General features: G+C 43.4%; 1 protein-coding gene and 1 long non-coding RNA gene across 11 annotated transcripts in view; one reads left to right on the forward strand and one right to left on the reverse strand.

The window, feature by feature from the left end:
• Positions 1 to 2,448: 2,448 nt before the first annotated feature.
• Positions 2,449 to 11,670, reverse strand: LOC108178796 (uncharacterized). The gene is made up of 3 exons (XR_016213342.1): positions 11,211 to 11,670; positions 5,743 to 5,870; positions 2,449 to 4,946 (listed from the first exon to the last, which is right to left on the reverse strand). It is a non-coding gene; the product is annotated as an uncharacterized LOC108178796 (long non-coding RNA).
• Positions 11,671 to 11,807: 137 nt separating this feature from the next.
• N4BP2L2 (NEDD4 binding protein 2 like 2) overlaps positions 11,808 to 16,257 on the forward strand; it is a 30,686-nt gene continuing 26,236 nt past the window's right edge. For all 10 annotated transcript variants that reach the window (XR_016213332.1, XR_016213333.1, XR_016213334.1 and 7 more), the window contains exons 1-2: positions 11,808 to 11,986; positions 14,882 to 16,113. Coding sequence is in view for 5 of the 10 variants with exons in the window: in XM_089304258.1 (XP_089160384.1) it covers positions 14,882 to 16,113 (1,232 nt within the window). In the remaining 5 variants the exon portion in view is untranslated. The remainder of the gene's footprint in view (positions 11,987 to 14,881; positions 16,114 to 16,257) is intronic.

Raw genomic sequence — 16,257 nt, forward strand, 5'->3', positions numbered from 1 at the left:
ATTTTGAAATCCACATGTAGTTTCTTCATAATCTGTTTGAAGATTCCTTTTTAAAGGATTTTATTAATACATTAGTTTATCAGATTTACAGCAAATGGGTGATAATTACTACAACAGAATTCTCATGTTAATGTTATGTTTTGTTTTAATTCTTTTTTTTTTTTTTTTTTTTTTTGACAGACAGAGCGGATAGTGAGAGAGAGAGAGAGACAGAGAAAAAGGTCTTCCTTTGCCATTGGTTCACCCTCCAATGGCCGTCACGGCTGGTGTGCTGTGGCCGGCGCACCACGCTGATCCGAAGGCAGGAGCCAGGTGCTTCTCCTGGTCTCCCATGGGGTGCAGGGCCCAAGCACTTGGGCCATCCTCCACTGCCTTACTGGGCCACAGCAGAGAGCTGGCCTGGAAGAGGGGCAACCGGGACAGAATCCGGTGCCCCAACCGGGACTAGAACCCGGTGTGCCGGCGCCACAGGTGGAAGATTAGCCTATTGAGCCGCGGCGCAGGCCCATGTTAATATTATGTTAATACAAGAGAAAGATTCAGTGTAGTTTCATAGATAAAATTCTGAGAATATAATACTACTTCTGGTGCTTGAATTTCCAAACACCTTTTAATTCCATTTTTACACAACTCTCCGAAATATTCCCTGTATATATGAACCTCTGCCTTCTGAAAAATGAAGGATTTGGTCACTGAGTTGAATTAAATTCAGTAAGGGCTGCATCCTTTAAATGAGCCCATATTTCCCAGTGCCCTTGACATTCTCTGTCACACCAAGGCTGCTTCGCTTGTTTATGTTCCCTTTGCTGGCATTTGCACACTTTTGAGTATGCATTCTTTGAAGTCATCAAGTGTCCAATATGGTTATTAAGTGACATGGAAAACATATCAATCTACTGAGAGCCAATTCATTGAAATTCAGTTCACTGCATAGCAAATTCCACAAGTGCTTAATTTGCTTACTGATTGTCAAGCACTCGCATAAGACAAGGTAAATCCAACACCAACATTTGAGTGATTTGTCCTGTAAAAATACAAGCCACTTTGACGGGGATGTGGGGGGGTAGGGGGTACTCCTTTTTTTCCCTTAGTTTTCTTCAGGGTGACAAAATATACTAATCTAAGTTTACCATATTAAGTATTTAAAAACTTTTTAGTTATATGTTTGAAAGGCAGATACAGGCAGAGGTAAACAGAGGAAAATACCTCACCCATTGGTTTAATCCCAAATTAACAGCCAGCGCTGCACCAGGCCAAAGCCACGAGCCCAGAATTCAATCCGGGTCTGCCATGTGTCAGGGACACAGTCACTTGAGCCCTGCTTCCTTCCAGAGTGCATATTAGCAGGCACCTAGAATTAGGAGTGGATCCAAGACTTGGATCAAGACACTCCAATGTGGAATGCAGACATCTCAAGTAGCTTCTTAACTGCTCCACCAGTGGCTGGCTCCATAGGAACTATTTTTTGAATGCTAAATACATTCTGTACATACTGTATAGCCAATATCTAGAACTCCATATACATTTAACAAAAACTTCCCATCCCCTATCCCCATTTCCTTAGCCTTTGCTAACCACCATTTTACTTTATATCTCTATGAATTTCACTCCTCTTGATACCTCATACAAGTGAACGCATATATTAATTCTTTTTCTGACTGATGCATTTCTCTTAGCATAACATGTGTAAGACTCATCCATAGGGCTGGCGCTGTGGCATAGCAGGTAAAGCCACCACCTGCAGCACCAGCATCCCTTATGGTCACCGGTTTGAGTCCCAGCTGCTCCACTTCTGATCCAGCTCTCTGCCTCTCATTCTCTCTCTGTGTGACTCTGACTTTCAAATAAATAAATAAATCTTAAAAAAAAAAAAAAGACTCATCCAGTGAACACATGACAAGATTTCCTTTCTTTTTAAGCCTGAATAATCTTACATTGTATATATACATAGTTTTTTTTTTTGACAGGCAGAGTGGACAGAGAGAGAGAGAGAGACAGAGAGAAAGGTCTTCCTTTACTCTTGGTTCACCCTCCAATAGCCGCTGCGACTGGCGCACTACGGCCAGCGCACCGCACTCATCCAAAGCCAGGAGCCAGGTGCTTCTCTTGGTCTCCCATGCGGGTACAGGGCCCAAGCACTTGGGCCATCCTCCACTGCACTCCCGGGCCACAGCAGAGAGCTGGCCTGGAAGAGGGGCAACTGGGACAGAATCCGGTGGCCCAACCGGGACTAGAACCCAGTGTGCCGGCGCCGCAGGCAGAGGATTAGCCTATTGAGCCGCGGTGCCAGTTATATACATAATTTTTTTAGTCTTTCCTCTGGTGATTACCATCTGAGTTGCTTCAACTGCTAGGCTATTGGGCATAATCCTACAAACATAAACATACAAATGTCTATGAACATGAAATATTCCTTCTTGGTCTTATTTAAGTCTTTTTTTTTTTTTTGACAGACAGAGTGGATAGTGAGAGAGAGAGAGACAGAGAGAAAGGTCTTCCTTTGCCATTGGTTCACCCTCCAATGGCTGCCACAGCTGGCGCGCTGCGGCCGGCACACCACGCTGATCCGAAGGCAGGAGCCAGGTGCTTCTCCTGGTCTCCCATGGGGTGCAGGGCCCAAGCACTTGGGCCATCCTCCACTGCCTTCCCTGGCCATAGCAGAGAGCTGGCCTGGAAGAGGGGCAACCGGGAAAGAATCCGGCACCCCGACCGGGACTAGAACCTGGTGTGCCGGCGCTGCTAGGTGGAGGATTAGCCTATTGAGCCCCGGCGATGGCCCTTATTTAAATCTTTTGAGTATATACTCAGAAATGAGATTGCTGGATCATATGGTAATTAAGTTTTTGATTTTTTGAGGAAGCACCATACTGTTTTTCATAGCTGCTGTATCATTTTACATTTTTACCAGCAGTGTGCATGGGTTCCAATTTCTCCACATCCTCACCAACACTTGTTATTTTCTGTGCATTTGTTTTATTTTGTATTGTTTTATAGTAGACATCCTAATGGGCTTGAGACCACAGCCAACTTCAGGTTCAGACAGTTTAGTGCTTGGACAGTGAGAGAAGGGAAGAGTTGCTGAAGTGCCAGTAGCCCTTGTTGCACACCCCCCAAAATAGACACACATACACATAAAAAGAACTAAAGAGCCCACTCAAATACCTGCAACAACAACAAAAAAAATACCTGCAACACAGGTTGTGGATATCCTACTACTAAGGAACCAATTTCATATCCCATGGCTCTTTTCCAAGGGGGCTCAAAGCCTCAGATCTCACCCAAACCGCAGGGACCATGAGAAATTGTCTCATGACAGCATTCCAGAGAAGAAGGTGAGCAAGAGATGGACCAGGAGCTACTTCTCTAGGCCTCCCCTCCTCTGTGTCTGGGAGGATCGCATGGCATCAAGAATTTTATAGGTTGTAGTTTAAGTTTTTGCCTATGTCACCTATGTGAATATGTGCAAGGTCACCAGGGAGCCAGGGTGGAGTTGTTCCCTCACACTGGTCAGTTCATAGGATTTATCAAATATACAATGGATGCTTTTAGCACCTTAAAAAGTTTAACAGACTCAACAAAAAAATTTTTTTTAATTTATTATTTGAAAGGCAGAGCATGGAGGGAAGTAGAAAGCAAGAAACAGAGATCTTCCATCTGCTGGGATATTCCCCAAATGGCCACAACAAACTGGGCTTGGCTAGGCTGAAGCTAGGAGCCAGCTACTCCTTTAGGGTCTCCCATATTGGTGGCAAGGGCCCAAGTACTTGGACTATCATCTCTTGCCTCCCAGGAACATTAGACAGAAGCAGGATCAGAAACAGAGCAGAGGGGACTCGAACTACCATTCTGATATTGGATGCTGGAGTGGCAAGTGGCAGCATAACCTGCTGTGCCACAACCTCAGCCCCCAAATTTTTTAAAAATTTAATTATTTTATATTTCATTTTATTTGAAAGGCAGAGAGAGGGAGAGAGAGACAGAGAGACAGAGACAAAGAGATCTTCCATCTGCTGGCTCATTCCCGAAATGCCAACACCAGCCAGCCACGGGCCAGGCTAAAGCCTAGAAACTCTGAGTTTCCCACATGGGTGACAGGGACCCAAGTATTTGAGCCATCACATGCTTCCTCCTAGTAGTAAGTTAGATCTGAAGTGGAGTAGCCACGACTTGAATCTAGGACTCCATTATGGAATGTAGCCATCTAAAGCAGTGAGTTAACAGCTGTGCAACATATCTGCCCCATAAGTGCTTTTTTTTTTTTTTTTTAAGATTTTAGTTTTTTATTTGAGAGGTAGAGTTACAGACAGAGAGGGAGAGACAGAGAGAGGTCTTCCATCTGCTGTTTCACTACTCAAATGGTCGCAAAAGCCACAGCTGAAGTCAGGAGCCAGGAGCTTCTTTGAGGCCTCCCATGCAGGTGCCCCAGCACTTGGGGTGTCTTCCACTGCTTTCCCAGGCCATTAGGCAGAGAGTGGGATTGGAAGAGGAGCAGCCAGGACATGAACCGGCGCCCATATGGGCCCCATAAATGTTTTAATAGATGCTAAATATTGTTTATTGAAGAACTAGGTATCTCTTAATATTATTGAAGCTAAAATGAATGTTCTATGGAGAAATTGGTGAATCAATCCTTAAAATTCTAAGATTGATTGAAAACAAGCAGCTAAGATGAGCTAAGATGAGCTCAGGGAGGACAGTAACTTCCTGTGGGGAAGAAGGGCAAACGCACTCTTAATCTCAATTTTCAGCATGAATACAGACTGTGAAAGCAGGGCCTTTCCATCCTCCTGACCTTTTGGTTTGAAGCAGGATGTGCAGGAAAATTGTCACAGGGATTACTGGTTTGTGGCACTAAGTATTCACAGCCACACAGCTATTGTGATCCTTCAGTGTCGGCTCTTCCTAGTACTTTGAAGCAGAATTCACAGAGGCTTGAGTTTTTCACCCTTAAAAAAGTAAACAACAACAAAAAAGATTACTAAATAGGAATCATTATAAATAGAAATATTTTTGTGTGAAATGCCAAGTTTCCAACAAAAATACAATATTTCCTATTTTGGCTGCTTCTTAAGTGTTTCAGGTATTTTGAAAAAAGTTCATATTATAGGTAATATAAAAAATTCTCTCATTTCAAACTCAAGGTATTATATTACTTTTTATCCAATGGCATATTAGCTTTCCTTTTGTTTTTCTCATGTTTGTAATTTAAATTAAAATATGATTTAATATATTTAAAGTTACACTTATGAGGAATAAGTTCTGGTGAACAGCTACATAGTACAGTGATTGTCAATAATCATGTACTGTATTATATATTTCAAAATTACAAAAAAGTAGATCTTAAATGTTCTCAGCACAAAGTATGTGAGCTGATGGATTTATTTATTTGCCTGATTTGATCATCCCACAAGCATGCATCTACAGAAACATCACATTGTACTGATAAATGACTACATACAATTATAATTTGTCAATCTGAAATACATATAAATTAAAATATAATATAAAATGAAAGTCAAATTAATTTCATTGATGTTCTACAATTTAAATTCAAAAGCAACTAAAATCAAGATTATTCAAAGGGCCAGTGCTGTGGCTTAGCAGGTCAAGCTGCCACCTGTAGTGCTGGCATCCCATATGGACCCCAGCTGGGTCCTGGCAGCTGCACTTCCGATCCAGCTCTCTGCTATGGCCTGGGAAAGCAGTAGAAGATGGCCCAAGTGCTTGGGCCCCTGTACTCACATGGGAGACCTGGAAGAAGCTCCTGGCTCCTGGCTTCAGATAGGTGCAGCTCTGGCCGTTGCAGCCATCTGGGGAGTGGACCAGTAGATGGAAGACCTCTCTCTGCCTCTGCCTCTCTGTAACTTTGCCTTTCAAATAATAAATAATATTTTTAAAAAGATTACTCATTACAATTCAATGACATTTAAATGTGACCTTTGCATTTCTAACAAAGGGAAATTGAGAGCACTTTGCAGAAAAATTAGATACTGAGCAACAAACAGTCAAAGCAGCAGAAAGAGAGTGAAGAGTACTAAACAGAACCATTAACATGGATATTAGGTTTAAAAGAGTAAATAGGATATACAGTAACAAAAATCATTAAATTGTGAAGGAAGATGTCTTTTAAAATGTATTTTTCTAAAGCTGTTAAAGATGAAACCAAAGTGGGTAAGACTGCCATCTGGGATGCCGACATCCCATATGGGCACCAGTTCCAGTCCCAGTTAATCCACTTTCCATCCAGCTCCCTGCTAATTTTCCTCTGGGAAAGCAGAGGAAGACGGCCCTAGTGCTTGGGCTCCTGCACCCACGTGGGAGAACTGGAAAAGCTCCTGGCACCTGGCTTCAATCTGGCCCACCACTGGCTGTTGCAGTCATTTAGGGAGTGAACCAGCATGGAAGGTCTCTCTGTCTCTCCTTCTCTCTCTTTCTATAACTCTGCTTTTCAAATAAACAAAATAAATGAATAAAAAAAATCCCAGGACTTTCAAATAATACTTTTTTAAAAAAATGATGGAAGCTAAAAAGTTGCAAAATATATCTTACTATTGGTATACTTTGGATAGTAATTTGAGTGTTCCCACAAAGGGTCTTGTGTTAAAGACTTGGTCACAGAAGTCTTTTTGTCCCCAGAGGCCTATGTTCATAGTATTAACAAGGTAGACACTTAATGCAATTATTGTGTATGGAGGAAAGGCCTTTGAAAAGTGATTGGATTGGATTAGGTTGTTAGGGTAGAGGTCACATTATTCAATCTGGTGGTTTTTTTTTTTTTTTATTTGACAGGTAGAGTCATACAGTGAGAGAGAGAGTGAGAGAGAGAGAGAGCAAGAGAAAGGTCTTCCTTCCATTGGTTCACTCCCCAAATGGCTGCTACAGCTGGCGCTGCACTGATCTGAAGCCAAGAGCCAGGTGCTTCTTCCTGGTCTCCCATGCTAGTGCAGGGGCCCAAGCACTTGGGCTGACCTCCATTGCTTTCCAAGGCACATTAGCAGAGACCTGGATCAGAAGTGGAGCAGCTGGAAAATTATCTGGTGCCCATAGTGGTTGCTGGTGTTGTAAGCAGAGCTACACCACAGCGCTAGTCCCTTCTTTGTGTCTTAACTTTTTTATGGTTGGCTTATAGCTTTCAGTGTTGAGATCTTTTGCCTCCTTGGTTAAATTTATTCCTACAAATTTTATTTGATTTTTGATTTTTGTGGCTATTGTGAATGAGACTGTTTTCTTGGTTTCTTTTCTGGATAGTTCATTGTTAGTGTTACTGGGGCTGGCGTTGTGGTGTAGCAGGTAGAGCCAACACCATATGGGGGTGCTGGTTCAAGTCCTGGCTGTTCCACTTCTGATCCAGCTCCCCACTATGGCTTGGGAAATCAGTAAAAGGTAGCCCAAGTCCTTGGGCCTCTGCACCCACCTGGGAAGACCTGAAGGAAACTCCTGGCTCCTGGCTTTGGATGCACACAACTCCGGCTATTGCAGCCATTTGGGGAGTGAACCAGTGTATGGAAGACCTCTCTCTCTCTGCCTCTCCTTCTCTCTCTGTGTAAATCTGACTTTCAAATAAATAAATAAAAATCTTTGAAAAATACTACTGATTCTCTGTATGTTGCTTCTGTATCTTGCAACTTTACTGAATCACTTTATTATTATATGGTTCCATCTTAGTACGCTGAATATTTTCAGCCTAAGCAATTTCAGAAACAGCAGGTGCAGGCAGGGTTCTGTGACCTTTCTGTGAAGCAGGTCAGAAGACTCTGTGTGAGAACTGCCTTTCTGATACCTGGGGGAAAGGAACATTCTTATCTCTGACAACAAAGGACTGCCAAGAGGAATCTGATTAAACAGCCTTTGCTGTTTTCAGTTTACTATGTTTTAGTATATTTAATATATTGTTTCCAGGGCCTGGCACTCTTCATTAACTATTTTTTTAGGTTCTTATATCCTTATGAAGGGTACTGATTCACATAAAATTTATTTTAGATAATTTTAAAAAGATTTATTTATTGGGGCTGGCACTGTGCCGTAGCGGGTTAAGCCACTTTCTGCAGTGCTGGTAACTCATATGGGCAGCAGTTCAAGTCCTGGCTGCTCCGCTTCCTGATCCAGCTCCCTGCTAATATGCCTGAGAATGCAGCAGAAGATGGCCCAAGTCCTTGGGCCCTTGCACCCACATGGGAAACCTGAAAGAAACTCCAGGCTCCTGACTTCAGCTTGGCCCAGCTCCAGCCACTGTGGCCAATTAGGGAGTGAACCAGTTCTCTCTTTCTCTCTCTCTGACTGTGTGTGTGTGTGTGTGTGTGTGTGTGTCTGTCTGTCTGTCTGTCTTTCCTCCTTTCTGTCATTCTGCCTTTCAAATAAATAAAGAATAAATCTTAATACAGAAAAAATTATTTATTTATTTGAAAGGCAGAGTGAAAGAGAGAGTGAGAGAGACAGAGAGAAAAAGATTATCTTCCATTTGTTGGTTCACCCCACCTCCCACTGAAATGCCACAACAGCTGGGGCTGAGCCAGGGCAAAGCCAAGAGCCACAAACTCTATCTGAGTCTCCTACATGAGTGACAAGTATTTGGGCCATCTGAGCAGCTAGAAATTGATGCCAGTGTCATAAGCGGCACCTTAGCCTCCTGAGTCACAAAGCCAGTTCCTTTAGATAAATGTATACACTTTTTTTTTTCCAAAGACTTTTTTCCTTTCTAAGTACCCCTCCTGAAAGGAGAAGAGTACAACTTCCTGTCTTACTCTGTTTTGGGTACTACAACAAAGTACTAGAGATTGTTTAATTTATAAAGAATAAACATTTATTTCTTATGGTTCCGGAGGCTGAGTTAGGGATCAAGGGACCAGCACTGGTGTTTGCTCTGTTTACAAGATGGCACTTTTTTGCTTGTCCTTACAAGGTAGAAGGGAAAGTAAGATGGCTGAGCAATGGATGAAACCTCCTCTATAAATGCTTAACTGTATTCACAAGTGCTTCATCCTCATGATTTAATTATTTCCTACAGGTCTTTGTTTTTTTTGTTTGTTTTTTGTTTTTTTTTGACAGGCAGTTAGACAGTGAGAGAGAGAGACAGAGAGAAAGGTCTTCCTTCCTTTGGTTCACTCCCCAAATGGCTGCTATGGCCAGCGCGCTGTGCCAATCCGAAGCCAGGAGTCAGGTGCTTCCTCCTGGTCTCCCACGTGGGTGCAGGGCCCAAGCACTTGGGCCATCCTCCACTGCCTTCCCAGGCCACAGCAGAGAGCTGGCCTGGAAGAGGGGCAACTGGGACAGAATCCCTCACCCCAACCGGAACTAGAACCTGGTGTGCCGGCGCCGCAGGCGGAGGATTAGCCTAGTAAGCCATGGCGCTGGCCACAGGTCTTTGTTTTTAAGATTATCTCCTACAGGTCTTCATATTTAAGATTTATTTATTTGAAAGAGTTACAGAGAAGGGGAGAGAGAGAGAGAGAGTGAGCGTTTCCATCCACTGGTTCACCCCCCCACACCCTGATGCCCACAGCAGTCAGGGCTGGGTCAGGCCAAAACCAGGAGCCAGGAACTTCTTCCAGTTCTCTCGCATGGAAGGCAGGGGCCAAAGCACCTGGGCCATCTTCTGCTGCCTTTTCCAGGCCATTAGCAGGGAGCTGGATCAGAATTGGAGCAGCTGAGACACGAATCAGTGTCCATATGGGATACCGACATCACATGTGGTGGCTTTTCCGGCTACATCACAATACCAGCCCAAAGTGCCTACCACTTAATCCTACCACATTGGTGATTACATTTCAACACATGATGTGTGTGTGTCATTATCATAGCACTCCCCACTCCTGATATGTGTGCTGTGCACAGTCACTTTGTTCAGAAGTGTTGCATGCAAAGGGGTATCAAGGGATATATTTATTGTGGAGAAACCTATTACTTCATCCAAGCGATAAAGTGCAATGCCAACAGTCATAAATCATATTGGTAATATGTACTCTAGATATGATATGATAAAAATGACACCTTCCCTCTGTGACCCTTCTTCTTCCACAAACCCAGTAACTCCAACCTAATTATGGGAGAAAATATCAGATACAATCCCAATAGAAGGACATCCTAATGATACTTGACCAGTTTTCCTGAAAATAGTCAAGGTCATTAAAAAGTAAAGTCCAAGAAACTGTCACAGCCAAAAGGAGCCTAACTATCATAAGTTTGAGATTGTGCCTTAAAAAAAAAAAAAGAAATGACATTAGGTATAAACCAAGGAAATGTAACTAAGGACTTTGCAGTTACTACTACTGTGTCACTGGTCATTCATTAAGTGTAACAATGTAACATAATGTTGAGGTTAGTAATAAGAAAAGCTGTGTGTGTGTGTGTGTGTTTAGTGGGGAGTACATGGAAATTGTAGCATCTGCTCAATTTTTCAGTTTATCTAAAACTGCTCTAAACAGTCTATTGATAACAAATTAATAAGGACAGCAATGGACTATAATTTCTTAACAAAAAGGAATCCATACATTCATGCCAATAGTGAGTAAGGACTCTTCTTTATAGCAGCATTTGAATTGACAAATGTGGAAGGTTTGAAGGAGTCTGTGTGGTGGGGAAAATCAACATTTCATAACCAACGTCACAGAGACTGGTTCCAGAAACATTATCAATGGGATCTAAAGTATAATGTAAAATTTCATTAGGAGCAGGATATTTGCTTAGCCTCAAACTATTATCTCACACATTTCTATTAATTACAAAGGAAGAAATCACGGTGAAGGAACTGGACAACACTTTGATGAGAGATCAAGATTAATAACAACTTCTACTGACACTCTGTGACTCTGGATATATAATACCCTGAGAAGGTCACAACCTCATTTGTGTATTTGTTTCAAAGGAGGATGGATAACTTGAATTAAATCAAGGGAAACAATGGTGATATAATTAGTATTTGAGGAAGATTCTTTGTAAGGGAAGGGATTGCTTTGGTGAGCCCTCTTGGTCATAGGCCTACTGGTTATATAATCAAATGTGGACTCCAGACTGTGATTTTAACTATTATCTTTTAAAATCAAAACGTTATATGATGTTGTTGGTGGGGTGGGAGGGTACATACCTACAGAAAGAATGACATAAAAACCAAGAGATTAGCAGCTTTCTTTGTAGTGACTTGAAAGAATGGGGACTGCCAGTTGTTTGGTTCGTATACATTTTTAATTTAATAAACACATGGCGCTTATTCTTACCAGACACTCGGTATTCCAAGCGATATGCACATGACTGTCCATGAAAAAGCTCAGTAATCGGTGTTCGTTACCAGAAGTGTAACACTAACTGGTTTTTCTCAGTAGGTATTTTTATCTAGTATATGGGTACTCGCACTGCAATGATTCTTTTGACAGAACGTAAAATTACGCCTGGTCTCTCCGCTCAACGTCCGCGACCCAACCCTGCTACTGCTACAAATGTTGAGCTCCTTTTTGAGAAGTCGGCTGAGTCTTTGTCTCCTGGAAAGCCGGAAAAGCATTCACCGAGAGCAGTTTATACACCTGCTTGGGGACGCCAGGCCCTGTCCTTTCTTTTCCGGGGTGACTGCCAGAGAGGGTCGCTCCTGGTTTCTCGGGTTTCTGTGCTTCGGTGTTTGTAAATAACTTCCCCGCTCCAGAGGAAGGAACTAGTTCCGGTTTACGTTTTTGTCAAATTAGTGCGCACGGCACGCAATGGATTCTGGGAGACCAGCTCTCGGCGCAGTGGTGTACAGCCGCGGTGCGAAAGACGGCCTGCAGTTCCCACAATGCCTGGCGCGAGCCCGTAGTTCCTGCCTGGGTGGCCGTGAGGCGGCCGCCATCTTGCGTACGGAGGTGCGGCTTGTTGCCCGTAGCCTCCCGGCTGGGGCTCAGTCCTTCCAGCTCTCTGCTCCTGTGCGTCTTCTACGCGTTTTCTTTCCCCTTCACAGAGGTTTGCGTCTGTCTAAGGGAGGGCTCGTTGGAAAGTCCAGTTCCATGCAGAGCTGTAGAGTAAGGTGAGTAGATACCCCGTTTTTAGGGGTGTGGGGTGGTGTGTGGTGTTTTTCGGTTGCTTCCTTCTTTGGTCAGCGGCTCGGATCTGGCCGGACGCCTGGGATTACGGCACCCGTAAAAGCCCGGAGTGGATCTGTGAGGCTCGGAGACCGCCGGAATTCCGAGGCAGGGCATGGAGCGTGTCTCCTTTGGGACAGAGAAGGTCGGGGACGCACTCGTCCCGAGCGGCTCTCGGAGGACGGCGCACCGAAGGGCCGAGGTTGGGTATGGGCCACACTGCGTGCCATGCCTTAGGACTTTGCGCTCACCTTTCCAGGGAGGAAGTGACCAGCGGAGAGTCCGCCGAGGAGGGGGCTGTTTCCGGTGGGATGGCCGGTGTCACGGTCCTGTCTTCCTCCAGGCCTTCTCTGTCCCACCTCCGTCATGCGCTAGTTTGTCTTTTTTCCTTTCTCTCGCCAAAGAGCGAGCAGACTAAAGGGCTGAACAAAACAGCCCTTTTTTGAATTGTATTCTTAACCATCTCTAAGACATTTCCAGAGAAACAGTTTTATTTCCCACATAGATCGACCACTTGAAAAAAAAAATGAACGCTTTTGATTTTTTTTTTTAAGGATTTATGTGCTTGTCCATTCCCTAAATGGCCACAACGGTTGAGGCTGTGCCAGTCCAATGCCAGGAGCTTCTTCCTATCTCGGGTCTTCCACGCAGGTGCAGGGGCCCAAGCACTTGGACCATCCTCTGCTGCTTTCCCAGGCCATAGCAGAGAGCTGGATGGGACGTGGAGCATCTGGGTCTTGAACCGGCGCCCGTATGGGATGTCGGCTCTGCGGGGGGGTTGTTACCCATTATGCCACAGCCTGACCCCAATGCTTTTTTTTTTTTTTAATTATTTCTTTATTTTTTGACCTGCAGAGTGGACAGTGAGAGAGAGAGACAGAAAGGTCTTCCTCCTAATGCTTTTGATTTGAGGCAGCTGTCAGATTTTTTTCTGTAAAGCATGATGTACTGATGTCATTCTCAGTGCAACTTGAGTAATATTTTTCCTTTTAAATTATCATACTGCATTCATTTGATAATCACCTTTACACTAACTACTCACAGGAAAAGGGCCCACAAAAACTGACATTTCAGCTAACCTAACATTTGAATGCTAAAGGCATTTGGTTGTCTGAGTTTGGGAGCTGGAGTTACATCTAATAGCTTTAACTAGGAAGACCATTAGGATTCAAAGTTAGATCCAGATGTCAGTTTGGGTGGAAGCACAGTTGTGTATGTCAAAAAGTGTATACTGTTGATTTGATTCCCCAAACTTATCTAAATGATTTCACTTCTCTAAAGTCAGAAATGGATCATTTAGATTAAAGATGCTTTTTTTTTTAATTTGACATAAAGTTAGAGAGAGACAGAAAAAAAAGTCTTCCTTCCGTTGGTTCACTCCCAAATGGCCGCTATGGCCGGCGCTGCGCTGATCTGAAGCCAGGAGCCAGGTGCTTCCTTCTGGTCTCCCACATGGGTGCAGGGCCCAAGGACTTGAGCCATCTTCCACTGCCTTCCCCGGCCACAGCAAAGAGCTGGACTGGAAGAGGAGCAACTGGGACTAGAGCCTGGTGCCCATAGGGGATGCTGGCGCCGCAGGCAAAGGATTAACCAAGTGAGCCATGGTGCCGTTGTCAAAGATGCTGTTTTTTTTGTTTTGTTTTTTGTTTTTTGTTTTTGACAGGGAGGGTTAGAGAGAGAGACAGAGAAAGGTCTTCCTTCTGTTGGTTCACCCCCCAAATGACCACTACAGCTGGTGCACTGCACCGATCCAAAGCCAGCAGCCAGGTGCTTCCTCCTGGTCTCCCATGTGGGTGTAGGGCCCAAGCACTTGGGCCATCCTCCACTGCCTTCCCGGGCCACAGCAGAGAGCTGAACTGGAAGAGGAGTAACCGGGACAGAACCCGGCGCCCCAACCAGGATTAGAACCCGGGGTGCCAGCGCCGCAGGCAGAGGATTAGCCTGGTGAGCCGCGATGCGGGCCCAAAGATGCTGTTTTAAAAATAGCATATTTTTAATAGCCACTCCTGTAAATTATGCTGTGACAATACTTACATAATAAGTGGTTATAAAATTAGAATTTGACTAGTTGTCGTGAAGATGTTACCATCATAAATTTGTATCACAAATTTAAATGTTTTTCTAATTACTTGTTTATGAAGAAACTTGTTTAACTTCATTTTATTTATTTGAAAGGCAGAGTTATAGACCAGGACAGTGAGGGAGGGAGATCGTCCATCTGCTGGTTCACCCCCACGCTGGCCTCAACAGCCGGGGCTGGGCTAGGCCAAAACTGGAAGCCTGGAATTCCATCCGAGTCTCCCTTGTGAGTGACAGAGACCCAAGTACTTGGGCCATCTTGTGCTGCTTTTCTGGGTGCATTCGCAGGGAGCTAGATTGGAAGCTGAGCAGCTCGGGACTTGAACCAATTCTCGTGTGGGATGCTAGCATGGCAGGATGTGGCTTAAACCACTGCACTACAATGCTGGGCCTTAGTTTAATGTTTTAAAATGTTAACAAGAGGTGGGCACTTGGGGTAGTGGTTCAGGTGTTGCTTGGGACATCCAGTTCCCATATTGAGTGCCTAGGTTCAAGTCCTGGCTCACTTCCTATTCCAGCTTCCTACAAATGTGCACTTGGAGACAGCAGGTGGTGGCTCAAGTAGTTGAGCTCCTGCCACATATATGGGAGACACCATTTGAGTTCCAGGCTCCTGATTTTGGCCTAGCCTAGCATCAGCTTTTGCAGGCATTTGGGAAAGAAACCAGTGGTTGGCACATGTCTCCATATCTTTCTGTCTTTTAAATAAAGAAAATAAATACATTTTAAAATAGACTAATAATTGTGTATTTACTCCTCAGATGTCTCATGGTGAAATTGAAACTAAATTTTTGGGACCTGGAGAACTGGCAAATGGACCGTGCCATAAAAGATTGAAAGCAACTGCAGAGCCTTTTGTTTTCCCCCATCACAGTAGTACTGATTTTCACAAAATCCGAGAGAAAACTGGAAATGATTGGGTCCCTTTGACCGTTGATGGCGGAAGACATGGTTATCCTCAAGTGGACAAAACCAGAACTACAGATTTGCCGAAACCTTTGCATAATGAGATGCCTGAAAATAAATCAGATGCTATTAAATCCACTAATTCACAAGTTTTACAGGATGCAAGTCCTTCGTTGATAACTAGAGATGATGAAATATATAGTACAAGTAAAGCATTTATAGGCCCTATTTACAAACCCCCTGAGATAAAGAAATGCAATGGAAAGACAGATACTTTGAGTGGAATAAATGGCAAAAGAAGGCGAGAAGAAAAACAGAAATTTAACTCCAAAAAACTAGAGATTGACAGTGAATTGTCTCAGTTTTACAAAGAAATTGAAGAGCTTGAAAATGAGAAAGATGATTCAGAAAGCAGTTGTAAGGAACCTGAACCTTCTCAGGAACAACGTACTCCATATTACCAGGATCATAATAAGGATTTTTTAAAATCTGATGAAGAAAAGGAAGATTTTAGTAATGCTCTTCAGTCGCATTGTGATTATCAGCAGTGCTTGGGGGATGAGCCAGGCAACTATTTCCGTAATGGACAAGAAATAGCTGCATTTTGTGATGCTGCTTTTACTTCATTCAGGCCTGAATGGCAGTCAGTGCATCCTTTTGTAGTACCTCATGGTCCTCCCCTTCCCAATTTTGACTATCATTTAAATATTCAGCAATTCAGTGCTCCACCAAATCCACCGCCATATATTTTCCATGCCCAAGATGAATCTCTGACACAAAATGGATATTACGATAATAGTTGTCATGTTAAGTGGAATTCTTTGACTTTTGGTGAGAACAGTGATTCTGGCTATGGAGAGAACATTAGTGTTCATCCCTCTAGAAATGTCTGTGGTACACAAGATGGATATGTGAATGGTTTCTGTGAAATCATAGATGGATGCTGGAAAGATCCTTCTGTGGACAAGCATAATGGTATAGATAGGTTTGTGAACCAGCAGTTTCAAGAGGAAAAGTTCAATAAATTGCAAAAGTTGCTTATTCTTCTAAGAGGTCTGCCTGGTTCTGGGAAAACAACGTTGTCTCGGTAAGTAAAATTTACCAAGTGAATACTTGGTAGTTCATTATTTAATAATCGTGATACTTATCAATAACAATGCTCTCATGTTTCTGGTAGAAAGTATCTGTTATGTTTGATAATAACATCTGGCAGTACAAATATTTAAATCTG

Source organism: Oryctolagus cuniculus, chromosome 9, assembly GCF_051225735.1.
Source record: "Oryctolagus cuniculus isolate XC-2025 breed Fujian yellow rabbit chromosome 9, ASM5122573v1, whole genome shotgun sequence".
Classification (NCBI taxonomy): Eukaryota; Metazoa; Chordata; class Mammalia; order Lagomorpha; family Leporidae; genus Oryctolagus; species Oryctolagus cuniculus.